Source organism: Pungitius pungitius, chromosome 18, assembly GCF_949316345.1.
Source record: "Pungitius pungitius chromosome 18, fPunPun2.1, whole genome shotgun sequence".
NCBI classification, from domain to species: Eukaryota; Metazoa; Chordata; class Actinopteri; order Perciformes; family Gasterosteidae; genus Pungitius; species Pungitius pungitius.
In genome coordinates this window covers 15,107,296-15,125,522 of record NC_084917.1, presented here as the reverse complement: position 1 = coordinate 15,125,522, position 18,227 = coordinate 15,107,296, and the positions used below count along the sequence as shown (strand labels likewise).

The following is an 18,227-nucleotide window of genomic DNA, read 5'->3' as shown; positions in this document are numbered from 1 at the left end:
GAGAGAGAGAGAGAGAGAGAGAGAGAGAGTGAGAGGAGGGTGTGTGTGTGTGTGTTCGAGGGGAGGGGTGTGTGGATGGTGCAGCGGGGTTGCGCAGAAATCTACCAACGATGTAGCGTGAAGGAAGAGGAGAGGCAAATAATCCGGGGAATCTGAGCAAAAAGGCGGATATTGCAGCTCTACCTTTTGCACATGTCCGATGTCGTCATCGGGGAAGCACGATCGCATCCGTGACAGAAAGAGCTGGATCAGCAGAGGCTGGACTGATGCGGTAAGACATGCAGCTTTCTTCAGGCTACAGGCTCACTCACTGCGTTCTCTGTGGCTTCTAATCGTTATCTCATGTGACATCGCTGCGATGCTGAAACGGGCGCACATCCATCCCGATATGCATTTCGCTTCTATTTCAGCATCCGTGCACATATTGAAATCAATTGAAGCATTCCCCTCTCTGCAAAAAGCATGACGTTGTTTTTGTGGCCGCGCTGCTCGGCGCCTCCCGGTGCACTCGTCGCCCCGGTGGTGTTGGACAAACGGATCCCCATCCGCGAACACCGACATCCTCCTCGGCCGGACGGGGGCTCCGGGCGGCAGTCCGCTCGCGCAGCGCGCCCGTGCGTCGCTGCGGGACCGAGGTAGTCCGTGCCTCGGAGACACGGGCCCTCTGCACCGCGTGTCGCCGGTACGGTCGGTGGACCTGAGGATGCACCAGTGGTTCGGTTTGAGTTGCGAGGACACCGGCAGCAGAGCCAGATGTTGCAGGGTTGCACAGAGGCCGCAATACGTGTGCAGTCGAGAGATAGATCGATTACGAATTCTATTCGTGTGCAAATTAAATACAATATTTTTACATCTTAATATTATTACATTCATTTACATTCATTGTCTTACTTTAAAGGGAAATAAGTAACGTGCAATCCTGTTAATTGAGTATTTAATGATATGTACGTCGTCAAAAGGCATGAACAATATACTCACATACTCAAATGGTTTTAGTTCGTATTATATAAAATATATACATGTAGAAAAGTTGAAAACCATCAAGTTGTACCACACTTTCGGTATTTGTGGGAAGAATTGATCTTGGTACCTTTACCTATGTTAGTTTAAAGAAGATTACATCTAATCATTTCAGCACTATTGCTTTTCCAATGTATTCAACACCATGACACAGTGCAGAGCAGCTCGATTTCAGCCGCCAGATGAACCAATGTGAGGAGAAACCCAACACAAACCTAATGACTACAAAAATCCTTTACATTGATTATTCAATTTAATTTATTTTGTATTTGTAATCCACAATCCCAAATTAGCCTCAGATGTGTTTTTAATCTGATGCAACATCCTCTGTCCTAGAACTCACATCAGAACAGGAAAAACTCCTGAAGAAAAAGAAAAAAAGAAAATGTTTTGATAGGGAGATAAAAGGAAGAAAACCGTAGGAAGATGGAGAAAAGTATGATAGATGCCATGTGGTCAGAATGAACAAAGTAACAGATATACATACGGTTAATGCATATCACAAAAATTAGAAGTAAATTAAATTAAGCTAATGCCAAAACTAAATCTAAATGACAAAAGTAGAAATGGTGATAGCAATAGTAATGTAACCTATAATAATGACAGTAGCACAGCAAGAACAACCACCATAAGATATAAAAGCTGACCTGAGGCAGCTCTAAACCTGAGCCAGCCCTAAACCAAAAAATACCTCTACAATAAAACAATACTCACCTGACCAAAGGTGGAATCCTTAACATAACCTCTAGGCCTACCAAAGGCAGAAAAGAGGATAAGGTTCCACCGTAACGGACAAAAGGAAGAGTTCTTGTCAACCCCCACTTACCTTGTCAATGAGTTGTCTACTAAAATCCTATACTCACCTGAAAAAACCCTGCAAAAGGAAGAAAAAGGATATACCTACCTGAAAAAAACCTGTAAGGAAGAAAAGGGTCAAGGGAATGGACAATCTCAAGATCAGACAAGAAGATGGGCCTACGAATGGGTATTTTTATGGTATTTTAGTTAAGTTGGAGTACCTTTTTTAATGTAAAACTTTTTAGCAACTTCTTTTATTACAGAAAGACCTCCTGTCGATTTTACTCCAATTTTATGAATTTATCACATCCCATAGTGGAAAAATGGAAAAAGACCGTAAGTGCCTCTGGATGTGCCCGTGCCTCCGGGATTCCTTTGGAGCCCGTGTGAAAATGTGGCTACATTTCTCTCCCCCATACTAAACCTGAGCCAGCCCTAACCCTAAACCTGAGCCAGCTCAAACTCTAAACCTGAGCCAGCTCGAACTCTAAACCTGAGCCAGCTCGAACTCTAAACCTGAGCCAGCTCGAACTCTAAACCTGAGCCAGCTCAAACCCTAAACCTGAGCCAGCTCGAACTCTAAACCTGAGCCAGCTCGAACCCTAAACCTGAGCCAGCTCGAACTCTAAACCTGAGCCAGCTCGAACCCTAAACCTGAGCCAGCTCGAACTCTAAACCTGAGCCAGCTCGAACTCTAAACCTGAGCCAGCTCAAACTCTAAACCTGAGCCAGCTCGAACTCTAAACCTGAGCCAGCTCAAACTCTAAACCTGAGCCAGCTCGAACCCTAAACCTGAGCCAGCTAGAACCCTAAACCTGAGCCAGCTCGAACCCTAAACCTGAGCCAGCTAGAACCCTAAACCTGAGCCAGCTCGAACTCTAAACCTGAGCCAGCTAGAACCCTAAACCTGAGCCAGCTCGAACTCTAAACCTGAGCCAGCTAGAACCCTAAACCTGAGCCAGCTAGAACCCTAAACCTGAGCCAGCTAGAACCCTAAACCTGAGCCAGCTCGAACTCTAAACCTGAGCCAGCTAGAACCCTAAACCTGAGCCAGCTCGAACCCTAAACCTGAGCCAGCTCGCTGGTAATGCCCTATTCAGAGATTAAACATTTGTTGAAGGGTCGCAAGAAATCACCATCAAATTCTGACCTCCACAATAAGATATTCCCCTGCCACCCCCCAATAGTGCATTAAAAAGTTCTTTTATCATTGCCCCAGCATTACCCGGGCGTCGCCCAACTTTTCCTGTACTAGTTAGATATGTAAAGGTTTATGTATATTTCAAATGTATAAGTTCAAACGTAGATTCTTGACATGTATGAATCAACAACATTATGTTAGCTTCTTGGTGGCGATCGCCTTAAAAAAAAGGACCGGAAACAGCGTCACGCCGTCACGTTATGTGAAAGGCTGAACCAGATTACACGGTGATCCATCCAGTGTTTATTGAGATATTTCAGACTAATGTGGTGTGCAGATTTGCACAGTGGCACATTAAAACAATGCTCCAAAAGTAGTGTCCACTCATGATGTGTGAAAAGCTGCTGTGAAAAGAGATTTAACTGTATGCACACTACAGAGCACTCTCAGAGTGATCTTGTCTTTGATCAAATTTGGGATGTTTGAAACATTGAGTAAGCTGGTTATTTATATCTTCTTATACTTCATTTGAACCTTTCTGGATATCTGATCAGTTAGCTGTCGGCGCAAATGTGTCTTTGAGACTTCCACACACCCTGCCATCCTCTCTCATGTCCTTGGAGGAGCTGTGGATTGAGGCTGCCTTTACCCTTCTGCATTTAAACCCTGTCTGCAGGGTCTGTTTGGCTTATTTTTCTTAACAGTAATATTTAGAGCACCATGCATATCATCATGTTTTTGTCAGGTTTTACCAACTCACCATCATTTTTTTATTATCATCTTCTTAGTTTTTTTCTCCAGTTGATGCATATTTGGGTTTCTCAATAAGGGGATAAGTGCTTACAATGTTTTTGAAGTTTAAACCCGACTTCCTGTGTTACACGTCATTGAAGGCTGAAGAAGATTTATCCATCTCATGACATTGTAAAACTGAACCAAAAAAACAAAAAAGTCCTGGATCTGAAAAACAATTACTGTTACTGTCTTTCTATTTCGTTTTGTATGGTAGCAGAATCCAGGTTAGGGGCTTTAGCCACATCTGTAACCCCTCGTGTGTGTGGAAGTAGAAGGACTGAGCAGGAGGCTGGTTCATGTGATGTCGCTCAGTCAGTCCATCGACCTGAGGCGTGCGATCCAGCTTCTGCTCAGCTTTCCGGCTCGCGGCCCACTGGTGTCAATATGCTTCTTGGTGTGGGGTGACGTTGCCTGGCTATATATATATGTAGAAGGGAGAGACCAGAATGGCAAGAGAAAGACACTGTTTGACATTTGTAAAAAGTACTAACTACTACTAGTACTACTATTCACCGCTGCCAGGGTCAAATTTATTTCAATGAGGAGAATTCAGTTCGTGCGTTTCCCTTATTTGTCATGCAAAAATCAAATTAGCCTTCTTTTACCACACCGTTTCATGTATTGAAGAACCTCAAATGTCCTTTTGATTGAACTGAGTAACATGCAGCAGTGATCCAGGCAGATTACCAGAGAACACCCCAAAAACGTCCCAGATAGTCTGAGTATAGCTCCAGACCGAGTCATCTTATCCGCCTCTATGCTGGACTTCACATACACATGAATGATGCAATGTCATGATGACATGCCAATAATCTTTCAGTGCGAGTGTGTTTGGTGGGTGTGTTTAACAGGCCACTGACCCGACCGCACCTTGTGGATATAGTTTAAAACATAGTTATTGATAATGATTGATGTTGATTGAAGGCCCTCCAAATGGGTTGTACCTTCTTTGTTTTGTATGGATAGTATTATAATGAAAAAAAAAAGTATAAATATATATATAAATAAGCGCGATATGCGCCATATTTAACGGCATGTTCCTTTTATCTGATTATGTTCACATGATTTTTCTCTTTGCGTGTTGCTGTGTGTCTTACTCCGGGTGGTTGTCTCTCTGAGACACTCAGGAGTCGCTCTGGGGCCGTGGTTGCAGCTCAGTGTATTTTATGTCCCAGTTTGGAAACCACTAATTTAGGGAAATCCATGATGAAAAAGAAAAAGGGCTGGGGTCACTCAAGATGTGTCAATCCTCTCAGACCGAATTAGTGTCTCTGGCCAACGTTACGTGTGAAATAGCACAAGAAGGTGTTAGGGAACTTCAGTGTATCAGGAGCACCAAAGAGACCCATGATGCATTGCTAAAAATGGTTTGTGGAAATGCAGCAGGAAACATCATCTATAGAGTCAACTAGCCAGTTCACATCAACGTGCAACGTGATACCAGAGGCTACTCCAGTGGAATCAGGAACAATGGTGAGGCAAATGCAGACCTATGTATCACTGATAAAACAACACTGTTCCTCTCCTTGAGTAGACATGTGACACATATCATGTGGTCCTGTGAAAGACGTTGTGATGGATATAGAGACAACATATATAACAACATGTAGTATTTACCTTACATCCAAACAACCCACAGCTATTTATTCCTTTATTATATATTTTGCACTAGTTTAACTGATGTGACATGTGTCATGGCCATCTAAAGACATCTAAAGACATTACAGCACTCCACAGTGGGAAGGATTTTAGGCCAAGATTGAAGCAAACTTACACTACGAGCCCACTGTTGAAGGGACCTTAATAATGCAATTTCATATCTTCTCAAGCTTGAAAGGCCCAATTATTATTTGACCCTCAACTAACAGCTTCTTTATCTGCAGCGCTACGGGCGACAGCACTAACAAAGCATAGCTCGCTGACAGAATGATAATGGAGCTTCTTAGCATGTTGTAAGTATCACTTCCTTTTGAGTGTATTGTAACTGGGCTGACTTCATGTACCAGACGTATGAGCAGGATAAGGACATATGACCTCATTTTTTATAAAAGCAACATAGTGGAACTCTCTCTGACATTGACATACATCCTCTTTATAATATTCTACTTATAAGAATTCTAATATTCTTATAAATTGCATCGTCCTCACTCATCATCTCACCTAAAGCAGCTCACTACAAGCGGCTGGTTGTTCTGATGCACTAATTGTTTCATACAAGTGTTAAATAAAAGTGTGCATTCATCATATTATATTCAGATAATCATTTGATAATGTCCACACAAAACGAGGGCTGAAGCTTCTATGTCTCACTGTGGAAGTGCATTAGGAGGGGATCTCTTTCGTATAGACCCAGGAATGACCACCATCCTCCTGGCACTGGGCCGTGCTTCCTCCTACAGGCTGAGGGTCCTGTCTTCTGCTTCTAGTCATTGTTGAATCCCCAAGAACGGCGTGAGGAGTTATGATAGAAGCCCAGGGTTCAACTGTTCACTGGAGCTCTTATATCGGATCCACTGCACTTCTGTTTTTGTTGAGTGTAGCATTGAAAGCAACACCATCAATGCCATGGACAGGCAAAGTCCAAAAGTATGATGCCGATGCAGAAGAATCTTAAACTTGAATACTTTCTAATGGCCATCATTTTGCGACTAGTTTCAGGCCTTCTTCAATAGAGCATGATGTTAATTTAATCAAGTATGGTCCGAATGGTTAAACCATTGAAACAGCGTGGCTACCTAGTGCTTGTGTTAGGAATTCTAGCAGTAAAAATTATAATATGTGTGATCATGACTAGTGGTAGAATTATAGTTTGTGTGATGTTAAATAGTATACTAATTTCTGTATTATGAATTCAATATATTCTACATCTTGTAAGTAATGTAATACTTGACACATGGCATCCATCATGTAATGTCCATCCTGGTGGATTGCTGTCTATTGAGAGAGCAGGCAAAGCCCAGCGTGGCTATAAAATGAGTTCAAATTAAGTCTATGATGTTATGAAATATCAGGACGTTAGAATGTTATGATTAGAGCGTGTTAGTTGATAAATGTGTTATATTACATCCCATGTTATGTTTAAGCTTTAGGCCAAAGGTTTGTTCATTGAATGTCTGGTGATATTGATGAGGTTAGGGTCTGATTAAGTGAGCGAGGGAGTCCAGGTTCGCTCCCCAGATTGAGCCGCAGAGGAAGGTAATAAAACTCCGGGCCGTGGACCAACCTGGGTGGAGTTACTTCTGGACATGGAGCCGATTGTAATGTGTTTTAAACTGAGCCATCTGATTCTTTGACGTTGTAGTTGTGGCTAGTGGAGTAATGGGAGGCCCCACAGGTCTTTACCAGAGTCTTATACAGTGTCTCTACGTTACTAAATACAGTAACTTCTGTTCACTGCTGGCAACAAGTGGCGATGTCACTTCTTGTATGGAGTCTGTGGGTATTATACGTATTTGTAAGTGTGGACATTTGGATTCCTTTTTTTATCGTCTGCTTTTTCTTTGTCACTGTACCAAAAACACACAATAGTTTCACCAAAAATGTCCAATATCTCTATAAGTCTCCCATCAGTCTGAAGCTTCATGCTGGGCCACGAGACTCAGCCTGACCTTTACAAAGAGTCCAGTCCCCCAACCCCCCAACCCTCAAGCTGCTACATGAGCAAGTGGAGCACAGCCCCCCTCACAGCGCAAATGCATCAGGCCACACGGGGTAGTCAGCGCGTAGTGGCGGATCAGGGATCTGGGGGGAGGGTAAGTCTTGAGCGCTTGAATTAGTTCTGCCCGTGTTCAGTGCCAGTGGTGCAGCGTGGCAGTGCACAGAGAGCAGCTCCATGGCAAATACCCACAATGCAACATACAAAACAGTGCTCGCTATGACCACTGACCAGAAGTAACACTACTACACTTCCACTTCTATTACACAGTCAAGTGACCACATGGAGGCATTTGACAGCCCAAATGTATATATTTTACTGATACTGACGTGTGTGACGTCTAATGGAAACTAGACATATTAGTGTCATCACTCTTTTTACTCTTAATGACGTCATGTGATGCTTACAGGCCACTTGCAGGAAATCTGACAAAGTGTGAATGCAGAGTAACACTCACTGCATGCATCCATCTGTGCATCCTCCAATGAGACGGAATGTCATTTTCTGGTTTTTTGGAATGTCACTTTCCAGAAATGCCATGTATTATTATTTTCAGAAAAATGTGGCCACCTTTTTCCGGTTGAATGAGACTTTTGCTAGTTTCTCAAGATTTCCAAACCTGCCCTTTGGGCCTTTTAACACTGATTCGGGGTGTGTTTCATCTCTCAGCATTGCAATTTTAATGTTTCATCACCATTCTAGAAAATGATGTTGATATTATGAATATATAGTTTTAAAAAAAAGTGATCAACATAAGCCTTGTCTGAGTAAAGTGGCACTAGGGTGTTTTATTGAGCATTCATACAAATTATAACCATAATTAGGCTGAAAGCTGGCCTTGATTTGGATGCATCTTCATGATGTCTGCCGATGGTATTTACAGTATGGTGGACTGGAACAAGGCATGTGTTTTTTTTTAATTAACATTCAATCGGAACTTGACCTCCACTCAACAGCTACTGCTCTCTCACAGTTGCCCTCCTTTAAAAGGACTTTTACAAATGAGCATTTGGCTGCTGTTGCCACAGGATTTTAGGAAGACATCAGCTATGTCAGCGACATAATCATCCTCCATCTGCTCCAGTCTAAGCGTCTGCTCCACCAGGTGCTCCATCTGGGTCAGCTTCTTTCTCCTACATGGGTCACACACAGGTTTCAGCAGCTTTTATATTTTATTATTATGGACAGAAAGTATTATTTTAATTCCTGCATACTTTTAAACTGCTGCGCTTAACACCATGTGTCAAATTCATGTAGTAGTGTGTGCAGTCGTGGAGATCAGATGCACCGAATAGCAGAATGAGTCATTCACTGGGCTACAAGTCATTAGTGACTGGCATCAAAGGCTTTTTTTCTGCCTTTTGCTAATCCTTGACATAAGCCAATGTAAGTCCCCATCAGTGAAAGTTGGGAATGACCTTTAACCCATGATTGGCAGTGGGACAATTTTTGTCTTATTGTGGAATTTATGTACCACCATACTTAAAAATAAATGGTTTTGTTTCTGAAATGGTTCTGATTTTGGTGGGTTTTAATGTGAATCTTGTGGGACTTGGGTTCATTCTCCAGGAATTATTTCTGGCATTCTGGTGATTTTGTGAATCGCTCTCAAATCTTTATTCTCTTCTGAATAAATTTCTCTCATTTGCTTTTTTTTCTGCATATTTTTTTCGATGTAATTTACACTTCCATCCTCTTCTGTGGCTTTCATTGAGGAAAGAAACCTCTTCACCTTGTTTTATCGGAATGAATTTACAAAGTGTAGTGTCCCGAAAAAACAGTATTTATTGTAGGATATTAAATAATTAATTGACGACCGGGTTCATTAATTAACTATAAATAAAATGCATTTAGGGTACACCAAAATACAACCATGATTCTGGAGATATGTATTCAATAAAGTAATGGGAATGTTATAAAAACCACTGTTATTTTGAAACTGTAATTAATAGAATAATACCAATGTACAGTTACGATTGTATTCAATGTAATGTAATCTACTGAAATGCATTCATGTAATACTTGATAGCAGCACAACTGAGATTGACTGAGGCCTTCAACAGCCGAGCTACATTGAACTCACCAGGAGACCACTCCCAGGGGGCGTGGTCACCGACTTTCACACCTTTACTGATTGGTATAAACACTTGTAGGCAGCCATTGTTCTGAGTTTGCTGGTTGTAAACAACAGACATGGTCTAGGGATGGTCGAGAGACTGTCCAGCGGCTCCTCAGCTGAGATGTTCTTTTTAGCACAACACCCTTTCATTTATTAAATACTTTTGATTTGAACTTTTTACAAGATGTCTCCCTTCCGTCTGATGTTTCTTCATTATTTGAACATAACAGTATTCTTGAGGCGTTGAGTGCATTTTCTTCTTTTCAAATACTTTTATAGTTTATATCAGTTTTTGCTTAAAAAATGTCTTTGTCATTGGTAAAACGTCCAGTTGTGTGTGCAGTCGTCAGAAACTCCTCTGCTTACCTTAACAAAGGTCACCGGATATTGATTGCAAAGTGGTGTGCCGGTAAAGCCCATTAGTGCATAGACATTGTAGATTGGCTTGGTTACTTGCAGTTTGCAAGACTTGATATCATCACTACTGTATTGCTCATTGTCAGATTAGTCAGTGCTGTATGCCTTATACAACATTAGATCCATTTATATTTGGCCATAATTTTCATGCCACTATCGTCCTTGAAGATATTGTCTACATTATAATTCAATTCATTTTTTTCAATTCATTTTATTTGTATAGCCCAAAATTGCACATTTGCCTCTGAGGGCTTTACAGTCTGTACACACATCCTCTGTCCAGAAACCCTCACATCGGCACAGGAAAAACTCCCCAAAAAATGAAAAACCCTTCCATGGGGAGAAAATGGAACAAACCTCAGGGAGAATCATTATCAACAAACAGGAAGTCAAAAAACCTTTAGAGGTATTTATTTGATCCTTTCCCTGTATAAGCTCTTATAGTGAAATACATGAGCATGGAATCATGGTTGAATATTGTTGTGTGTGTGTCCTTCAAGATTTACTAACCCCAGACAATCAGTATTTAGGGAGTTTGCATCGGCGTACCTGAGGCCACAGGTAGGGTCATGAAGAGGGAGGAGGTCTGCAAGGTAGGGGCCAGGTTATTTGCTTTTAGGTGGCGAGTAATATTTTAAAGTCCATCTTGTACTTGCCTGGGAGCCAGTGGAGGTTGTGTATGACCGGGGGGGGCGGGGTGTTCACAGCGGCGGGTGGAGGTGAACATATTGGAGTTTGTTGAGGATTTGGTTGGGAGAGCCGTACAGAATGCTGCTGCAATAGTCAGGTCTGGAAGTAATGAGGCCATAATAGTCATTTTGGTGGTGGCAGCGCACAGCGAGGGCCGGAGGCGTGCAATGTTCCTGAAGTGGAAGAAGGCGGTTTTGATGCTGTTGGTGTGGCATTTTAGCTAAACCACTTAAATTGGAACACCAAAAATATTGAATTGAACAAACCTGTCAGCATGTTTCTAAATTAAACATACTTGCAAGTTGATTATGTACATATATTGCATCATATACATATTTTAAATTGTTTAATATGTCTGCTATAGTTTGGTCTTGAAAGTAACTCATACTGAATATTATGCCTTCTCCATGCGTAGTTGGTGGGAAAACATGTTTTGTCACTAACTGAAATTCTCTGCTCCCCTCTGCAGGCAACATCAACATTAAAGGAACTTGATGGAGACAACTAGAGGAGTCCCTTTAAGATGACACGCACAGACCCTCCTGACATACTGACAACTGTGCATCAAGATATTAAAGTGGTCCCCATTTCTTCACATTACAAGTCCTTGCAACCCTCTAAACAATGTGATTTTATAAATTACAGCACACTGGAGGACTGCAAGAGCAAAGTCAATAAGAGACAGTGCCGTTCCTTTGACTACAGGTCATTGGAATACCCAAAATCATACAAATACTCAATGGAGTCCCCATACAAGAAGGCTGATAGGCATGCAGCCAACCCAGACGTTGCCTGGAATGCCTTAGGCCGCCAGCAGAGATACCGCTTCTCTGCTCCTGACATTTTCAGCCATAGATTAACCCCTCAACCAATGGCTGCAGATATAAAAGCTGAGGTCATTGTACCTGAACAAAAAAGAAGGACCAGGTCCAAAAGTGCCCCTCGAGTCCAGACCAGTCTCACCCCTGTGTCTTTTGATGGTTCCTCATCTTCAGGGAGGAAGGGAAGAGAATCCCAAAGGTCACCAAGAGACTCTCGCTGGAGGCCTGAAGTATCACCACGTAGGGAGTCTTCCCATGCCGCAACTAGGGCTCATATGCATGAACTTCATCCCATTAAGTTGCAGCCTCAAATGAGTGACAGCAGCAGATACTCACCACACTATGCTGCTGATCATTCTGAAGATGCAGGGCTGGATAAACCAGCAACTAGCCCACATGTAAGGTGTCGGGTTGACATCAAACCTGATGATGCGCCATTACATCATGCAGGACGAAAACCGGCTACACAACAAGTGGACATACCCTGGCAGAGGCATCACAGTGGTGGGGGTAGGAGTAGGACTGTGCCACGCCATTTCTCTTACTCAAGAACATCAACCCCCACAGATTCATTAGGCACAGAGGGTAGGCAAGCTTATCAATATTCCCGCAGCATGCCAAATAGTTACATGCAACCCATGGAGATTCCCTTGCAAAGAATGCCTTCGTCTGGTGATTACCATGGAAGGGAACGCAGAGCTCATTCCAGTCCCAATGTGCCAACCAAGTTCTTTTATGCAGATGATCCAGGGAGATATGTGACTACTGCTCCTCCCCAACGAAGTTCTGGCTTTCATGATGAACGTTACACACCAGGACAAACATATACTCCAAAAGTGCAATATGTGCAAGATCCAAGGACTCGAATGGTACATGCTGTAACTACAAGACCCTATTATCCTGAGATGGAGCCCTATCAATACTCTGTGCAAACAGGGCATTCTAAACCCTATGCAGCAACTGAACCAGGGTCATACATCATACAGACACCTCCAACTAGATTGTTTTATGGGGATGATCCAAGGTCTTATCAAATCCAGACCGCTCCTCCAAGGTTTTATTATTCCAGCGACATGTATGCAATGCCACCAGAGCATCATTTTCCAGCAAGGGCGTATTACACAGAGGGCCGAAGACATGCTCGAGTTATTCCACCACAAACAGACTGGTATGGCTCAGATGCATCTGGTTATTCCACCAATCCTGCCTCTTATGTATCTCAAGTCACACCAACCAGAGTCCGCCAAGAGCCTGTGTTAACACCATGGTATGCCAACCCATGTGTAGAACCTCAAAGAATTGGCACAGATTCAAAATCTTACTCAAGGTCCTGGGACAATATCCTCAACTCTCGTGTAGAGAGAGAACAACCTCTTACTGTACAGCGAGGTCAGAGCTATGACGATCTTCTTGACTCCAGGAAACCTGCAGAAGCCACAGAGGATAAACCACAACCAGTGGTAGTCAATCTTTCCAGTTCACCTAGACGCTATGCAGCCTTATCAATGTCTGATAGCTCACTAATTGACAAAAGCCCAACGGAGCCTTCAAAGAGCCCTACTAGTAAACTTTGGTTTGTCACTCCTGAAATAACAATCACTGATAATGACATTCGACCAGGGAAACTTAATAAGGCTGAAGGACGGTCTGCCAGTTGGGACATTCTTGACTCCAGAAGCACTGAGGGTCCAGAACCGTTTCTGCGAGACTTTGAATGCTCAACCAAAGAGAAGATGCATGATAATGCCTCACTACAACAAAGCCTTGAGCAACTTGATGAACTTCTGGCTGATCTTGTGACCGATTACAAGCCACCCAGTAGAAGAGCAAGTGAGGACATTCTTGATCAACTAAAGAAGTTAATTGATGAAGAGGAAGCAGTATCTCTGTCCAGAAAGAGCTCAAAGGCATATACAGACGAACCAGCTCCTCTTGACAAGCAGCCAACATCAATAAGAATGAATCCTGATGCTTTTCGGGACATGGACGGAGCCAGTGATGCAATGAAGAGTGCAGATGAGTGCTCTCCAGATCAGAGCCCAGATGAGGATGACACAATGATGTGCTCGAACAACAAATGCCGAAGGACAGAGACCCTGTTCAATGCTTGCCTATATTTTAAATCCTGCCACAGCTGCTACACTTACTACTGCTCTCGTAACTGCCGCAGGGAGGACTGGGACACTCATAAAGAAAGCTGCCTCTACGGCAGAATTGGCAGCATATGCCGTCACATCATCAAACACTGCCGGGAGACTGTTGAAGTCCACAAAGCCTTCTCTCGTATCGCCAAAGTTGGCTACCTTTCTCGAGGTAGAGGAGTTCTTTTCCTTGGTTTTCCAAATCCTGTGTCATCTAGTAAATTCCTGCAGTATGGCTTGGATAGTCTACTTATGTCTCCGACGTACCTGTCTCTCCGCGAGCTTGAAAGCTTCAAGGACAACCTAGGGGAGTACTGTAAGGAGCTCCAGGAAGCTGGTACGGAGTACGACCCTAACGAATGTTTCATCTTGAATGTATCCATTGCTGTTGGTGACCAGTTGCCTGACGGGCCATCTCCAAGAAACCAAGCTCCAACTGTCAGAAAATATGCAAAGGTAGCACTGGCTTCCTTCAGTCCTGAGAGAAAGGTTCACAAGAAAGAGAGGGACATGGAAACGCTGATCCTCACCCCACCGCCTGGGACAGCAGATATCGACAAAGAGGGAGAGGAAGGCAGGAAGGCCAGGGAAATCTGTTTTATAAATATACAACGGGAGTTAAGGATTAGAGGGGTTTTCCTGCGCCATGAATACCCACAGGTTTATCAGCAGCTCTGTGAGTTTGTGGAAAATAACATAAGGTTCACACCCACAACTATTTATCCTATCGATAAGAGGACCGGTAAACAGTTTATGTGCATGATTATGGCTGCATCGGAGCCCAGGACGTTGGACTGGGTCGGCACTCCGCATCTCCTTGATGACATTATTTAAGTGCACCTTTTGTTGTAAATATATATGTATAGAAATACATATATATTGTTACACATATTTATATATCAATCCAACTATAAACATTTGTAGATACGTATTTTGTTATCAGAATGATATATATTCATGTCTGCTTGATCAGTATTATTCTTTTTCAGAATACTTCTTGTCAGGTGCGGAATGAGTACAATACCATAGTTGTTTTAAATTTCTAACAAGCACATGGTTTTTATCCACAAGTAGTTTATTTGTATCCTGGTCATTCACTGTTACAACACATTCTCTTTAGCAGGGGTTACCTGACTGACATTTGGATATTTTGATTTATACAACAGAATAGCAATACATGTCGTTGTTTTTCAGCTTAGCCTTTGACAGACATACGTTCTGTGAGTATAACATTATATACATACAAAGTGAGTATAACATTATATACATACAATTTTTCATATTTGACTCAAGATGTTAATCATACAGAAAAAATGAAACATTATTTTCTTAGCTGCGTAAACACTTTCTATGCAAAGTTGCTTCATGACTTCAGTACCACATTCCTATGGTTGGTTTAGTTATTATATTATTGTACACATCTGTAGAGAATGTTTTGGTGAAATTGAGATAAATTATTGAAAGTTTTAGTGGCAAAGCAAATCATGAGAAAACAATAAAAGCTGAAAAAGTCAGTTGCGCTACTTTAAACATCAATAAACCGGCACTAAGTCTTATTGTTGGTAAGTAGAAGTACTATATGGAAAGTGAACATTGTGCTCCTTGAGTTTAATAGCGTACCTTGGAGAGTTTGGAAGGTCTTTTAATTCCTCCATCTCTGCTGATCTCCACGTTGGCTCTTGAAATGGTGCCAGTTTGCAGCCACATGGTGGGTGCTGTTCAGTTTTAAACACTGTGAATAGTCAGAGTGACAAAAAGAATACTTGCTGTAAAGCCAAGTAAATCATGCAATTTCATATAACATTGAAGTTGATGAGTTGTATATTTAGATATATTTACAAACAAAAAAATATATGAATAAGCAGCTGGAGTTATTGTCCTTAGAACAAGGTGAGCCAGCTCAGGCACAGTAGCTATATGGTATATAAATGCTTGAGAAGACATTAGTTGTGTATTTGTGCTGCACTAGGTTAATTACATGTGTGATTTATATTGTCCTATTTGGTTTTAGCCAATGAGAACCTTTGCATAGCTCATTTATTGTTTGCAGATTTTTTAGAAACATGTTTCAATCCAACTAAGCCTTGTTGCCTCCTCTCTCAAGATAAATACATTTCTTGATTCTATTATTGTAGCTTCCTAAATCCCATTTTCCCTGCCAGCACACTGGAGATGATTTGAAGTGCGGCTGAAACATATTGTGTGCTAAAATCAAAACTATTTAAAATGGTTTGACCCCCGTTGTGAAATAACTCTACATATCTGGAAGAAGTGAAGGAGCATTTGTCAATCAGTCCTCGGTAATGGTTAACTAAGCTGTTTTTTCATTGAACTTTGTTCCCCATTTCAACCTCTTCCCTTGTGATATCAGTGATGCTCTCCTAAGAAGTTATAAGACAAAGTAGGTGGAAACTTAAAGTACATTTATATTTGAGTTACAGTAGTTGACTGGCTGACAGGACGTGCTGTACAGATTCAGTGAGAGGTTGCTGGCTGCATGCGACTGTTTTTAATGCTTTGATCATTTTAACATGACATTGATGATAGTAAATTGCTTGATGAATGATTTTGTAAAAGTGAAAACTACTATGCTGTGTAAGAAAAAAATAAACACATTTCCGTCAGTCACTCGAGTTAAAAAAAAAAAAACGTGTCAAAGATTATGAAGAAGAGACCTCACTAAAATGTCTAGAAAATTCTGTAATCTTGTATTTTTTATACTTTCAACATATGTGTCTGAGTGTGTCTATTTATAAACAATATCTAATAAAGGGAATGGGAACTCTGGGTGTGTGCCTGTTCTTTAGGTGTTGTGCATTCAGTATGTAAGTAAGTGAGGATTATAAAGAGGAACAAATGATAATGAGAATAAACATATTAAACAGTGCATAGAATCAAATGAATACAACTCACTTAAACATTGCAAATTTGGTTCATTACCTATATATACATATATATGTATATGTAATGAACCATATTTATATATACCTATATATGTATACATATATATATATATAGATATATATATATATATATATATATCTATATATGTATTTATAGATATATTGCAAAGCACTTTATATATTCAAAAGGATGTTTTTGATAGGCATTCAATCTGACAGCCAATTGAACGTCCAAAGTTTAAATCTTAAAGGCCTTCAGTAAGACAACAAAATAAGCCTCAAAGGTTTATTATAGATAGTAAATAGATATATACTTTGTTTGTGTGCAATAGCAGCAGTACAGTAAATAAAATAATGTTAAAATATCTAAGATCTAAAATCATTATGCTAAAATCTTTCTCTCTGTCACTCTCCCTCATCTCAGAAGACAAGATGACCCCTGAGCACGCTCCACCCTAGATTTCACAATCAATAAATCCTTGACCTTCCTCATTCTGGCCACGTAGTGACAGAAGATTAACCAATGAGGATGAAATAGAGCGGAGCCTCGTTCCATCGAGCTGCTCGGCTCAGCATCTTTTGTGACTGCTGGCAGTCTGACGGGGTTGTGGAGGCTAAGATGAGTATGGCACATTAGTGCACTGGGGCCCCTTTAAGAGAGCAGGTCAATAGGCTGAATAGTCCCCAGTGAATGTGTGTGTGTTCACACAGAATCTAGGCCATGTGAGTGGAAAATAGGCCGAAAGGGGACAGAGGACTGGGCTCAGTGTGGTGGCTGAGCATCAAGCTGTTCCCTTGCCCACACTGCAGGGTTCCTGACTGGATGGGATGTATTTGCTGTGACAGTACACGTGTGATGGGAACCCAGAAGGTGTCCAGCATTTCTTCTCAGGCAGAGATGTTTGTCCCACAGCGCTCCTCGGCAATGGCCCAGTGGTCCTCTGCAACTTTCAAAAGCTTCCAGCGACACACAGCTTCTTACTTTGGTGCCGAATGCTAATTTCCTGTCTTAGTTGTATACAATGTCACGGCGATTGATAGAAATGATGCAAACATCTGTGAAACTATTAGAAAAGCAAATGAAAAGTCCATCAAAAACATTTAAAGCTAATGATGAAGAGGCCCCTGAGCAGCGGCTCATTATGCGGTACATAATCCTCACACTGCATGGAGCGCTTCATGATGCCTCGCATTTGAACTTTTTTAATGAAGGCACGTTCCTTGCATGGAAATATGCCTTTATTGGTTTGAGGAGCAGCAGTGTGCACAGTTTTCCCTTCCCCACAGGCTTTCTGCTTTGCTTTTCACCTGCTGGGTGTTGACGTCAATATGAGGGAAGATGTGGCTCAAATTCAAGAAGTATTGAATTATACAAACACAGTAAAAAAAAGTGAAACGCGACTCGGTTGAATCATTTCGCCCCAACAGCACCTCCTCTCCCGGCCTCTAGATGTCTCTGAAGGAACTGAATGTTTAGGGTTACGATCTGGTCACTGTGATCATTCATTCCTTCCTTCCCACCTTACTTTCAACTAAGGCGAGTGATGACATTCACAGTACTTTTAGGCCTCTGAATCCAGATGAAATATATCCAGACATTATATGTTCATGAAGTACTAAATGCCATGTGAGAATGAAAGTTGTTGCACTGCTGCAAGTCACAGAATAGTGTGCACTAGCACTAGTAGCCCAATCCTATCACGATCATACACCAAAGTTAGCCTTAT

The 18,227-nt window shown here is 41.7% G+C and overlaps 1 protein-coding gene across 1 annotated transcript; it reads left to right on the top strand.

The window, feature by feature from the left end:
* Nucleotides 1-44: 44 nt before the first annotated feature.
* Nucleotides 45-16,384, top strand: ajm1 (apical junction component 1 homolog). The gene is made up of 2 exons (XM_037485220.2): nt 45-271; nt 11,105-16,384. The coding sequence occupies exon 2, from the start codon at nt 11,159-11,161 to the stop codon at nt 14,429-14,431; it is 3,273 nt and encodes a 1,090-aa protein (XP_037341117.2). The 5' UTR covers nt 45-271; nt 11,105-11,158; the 3' UTR covers nt 14,432-16,384.
* Nucleotides 16,385-18,227: the final 1,843 nt, after the last annotated feature.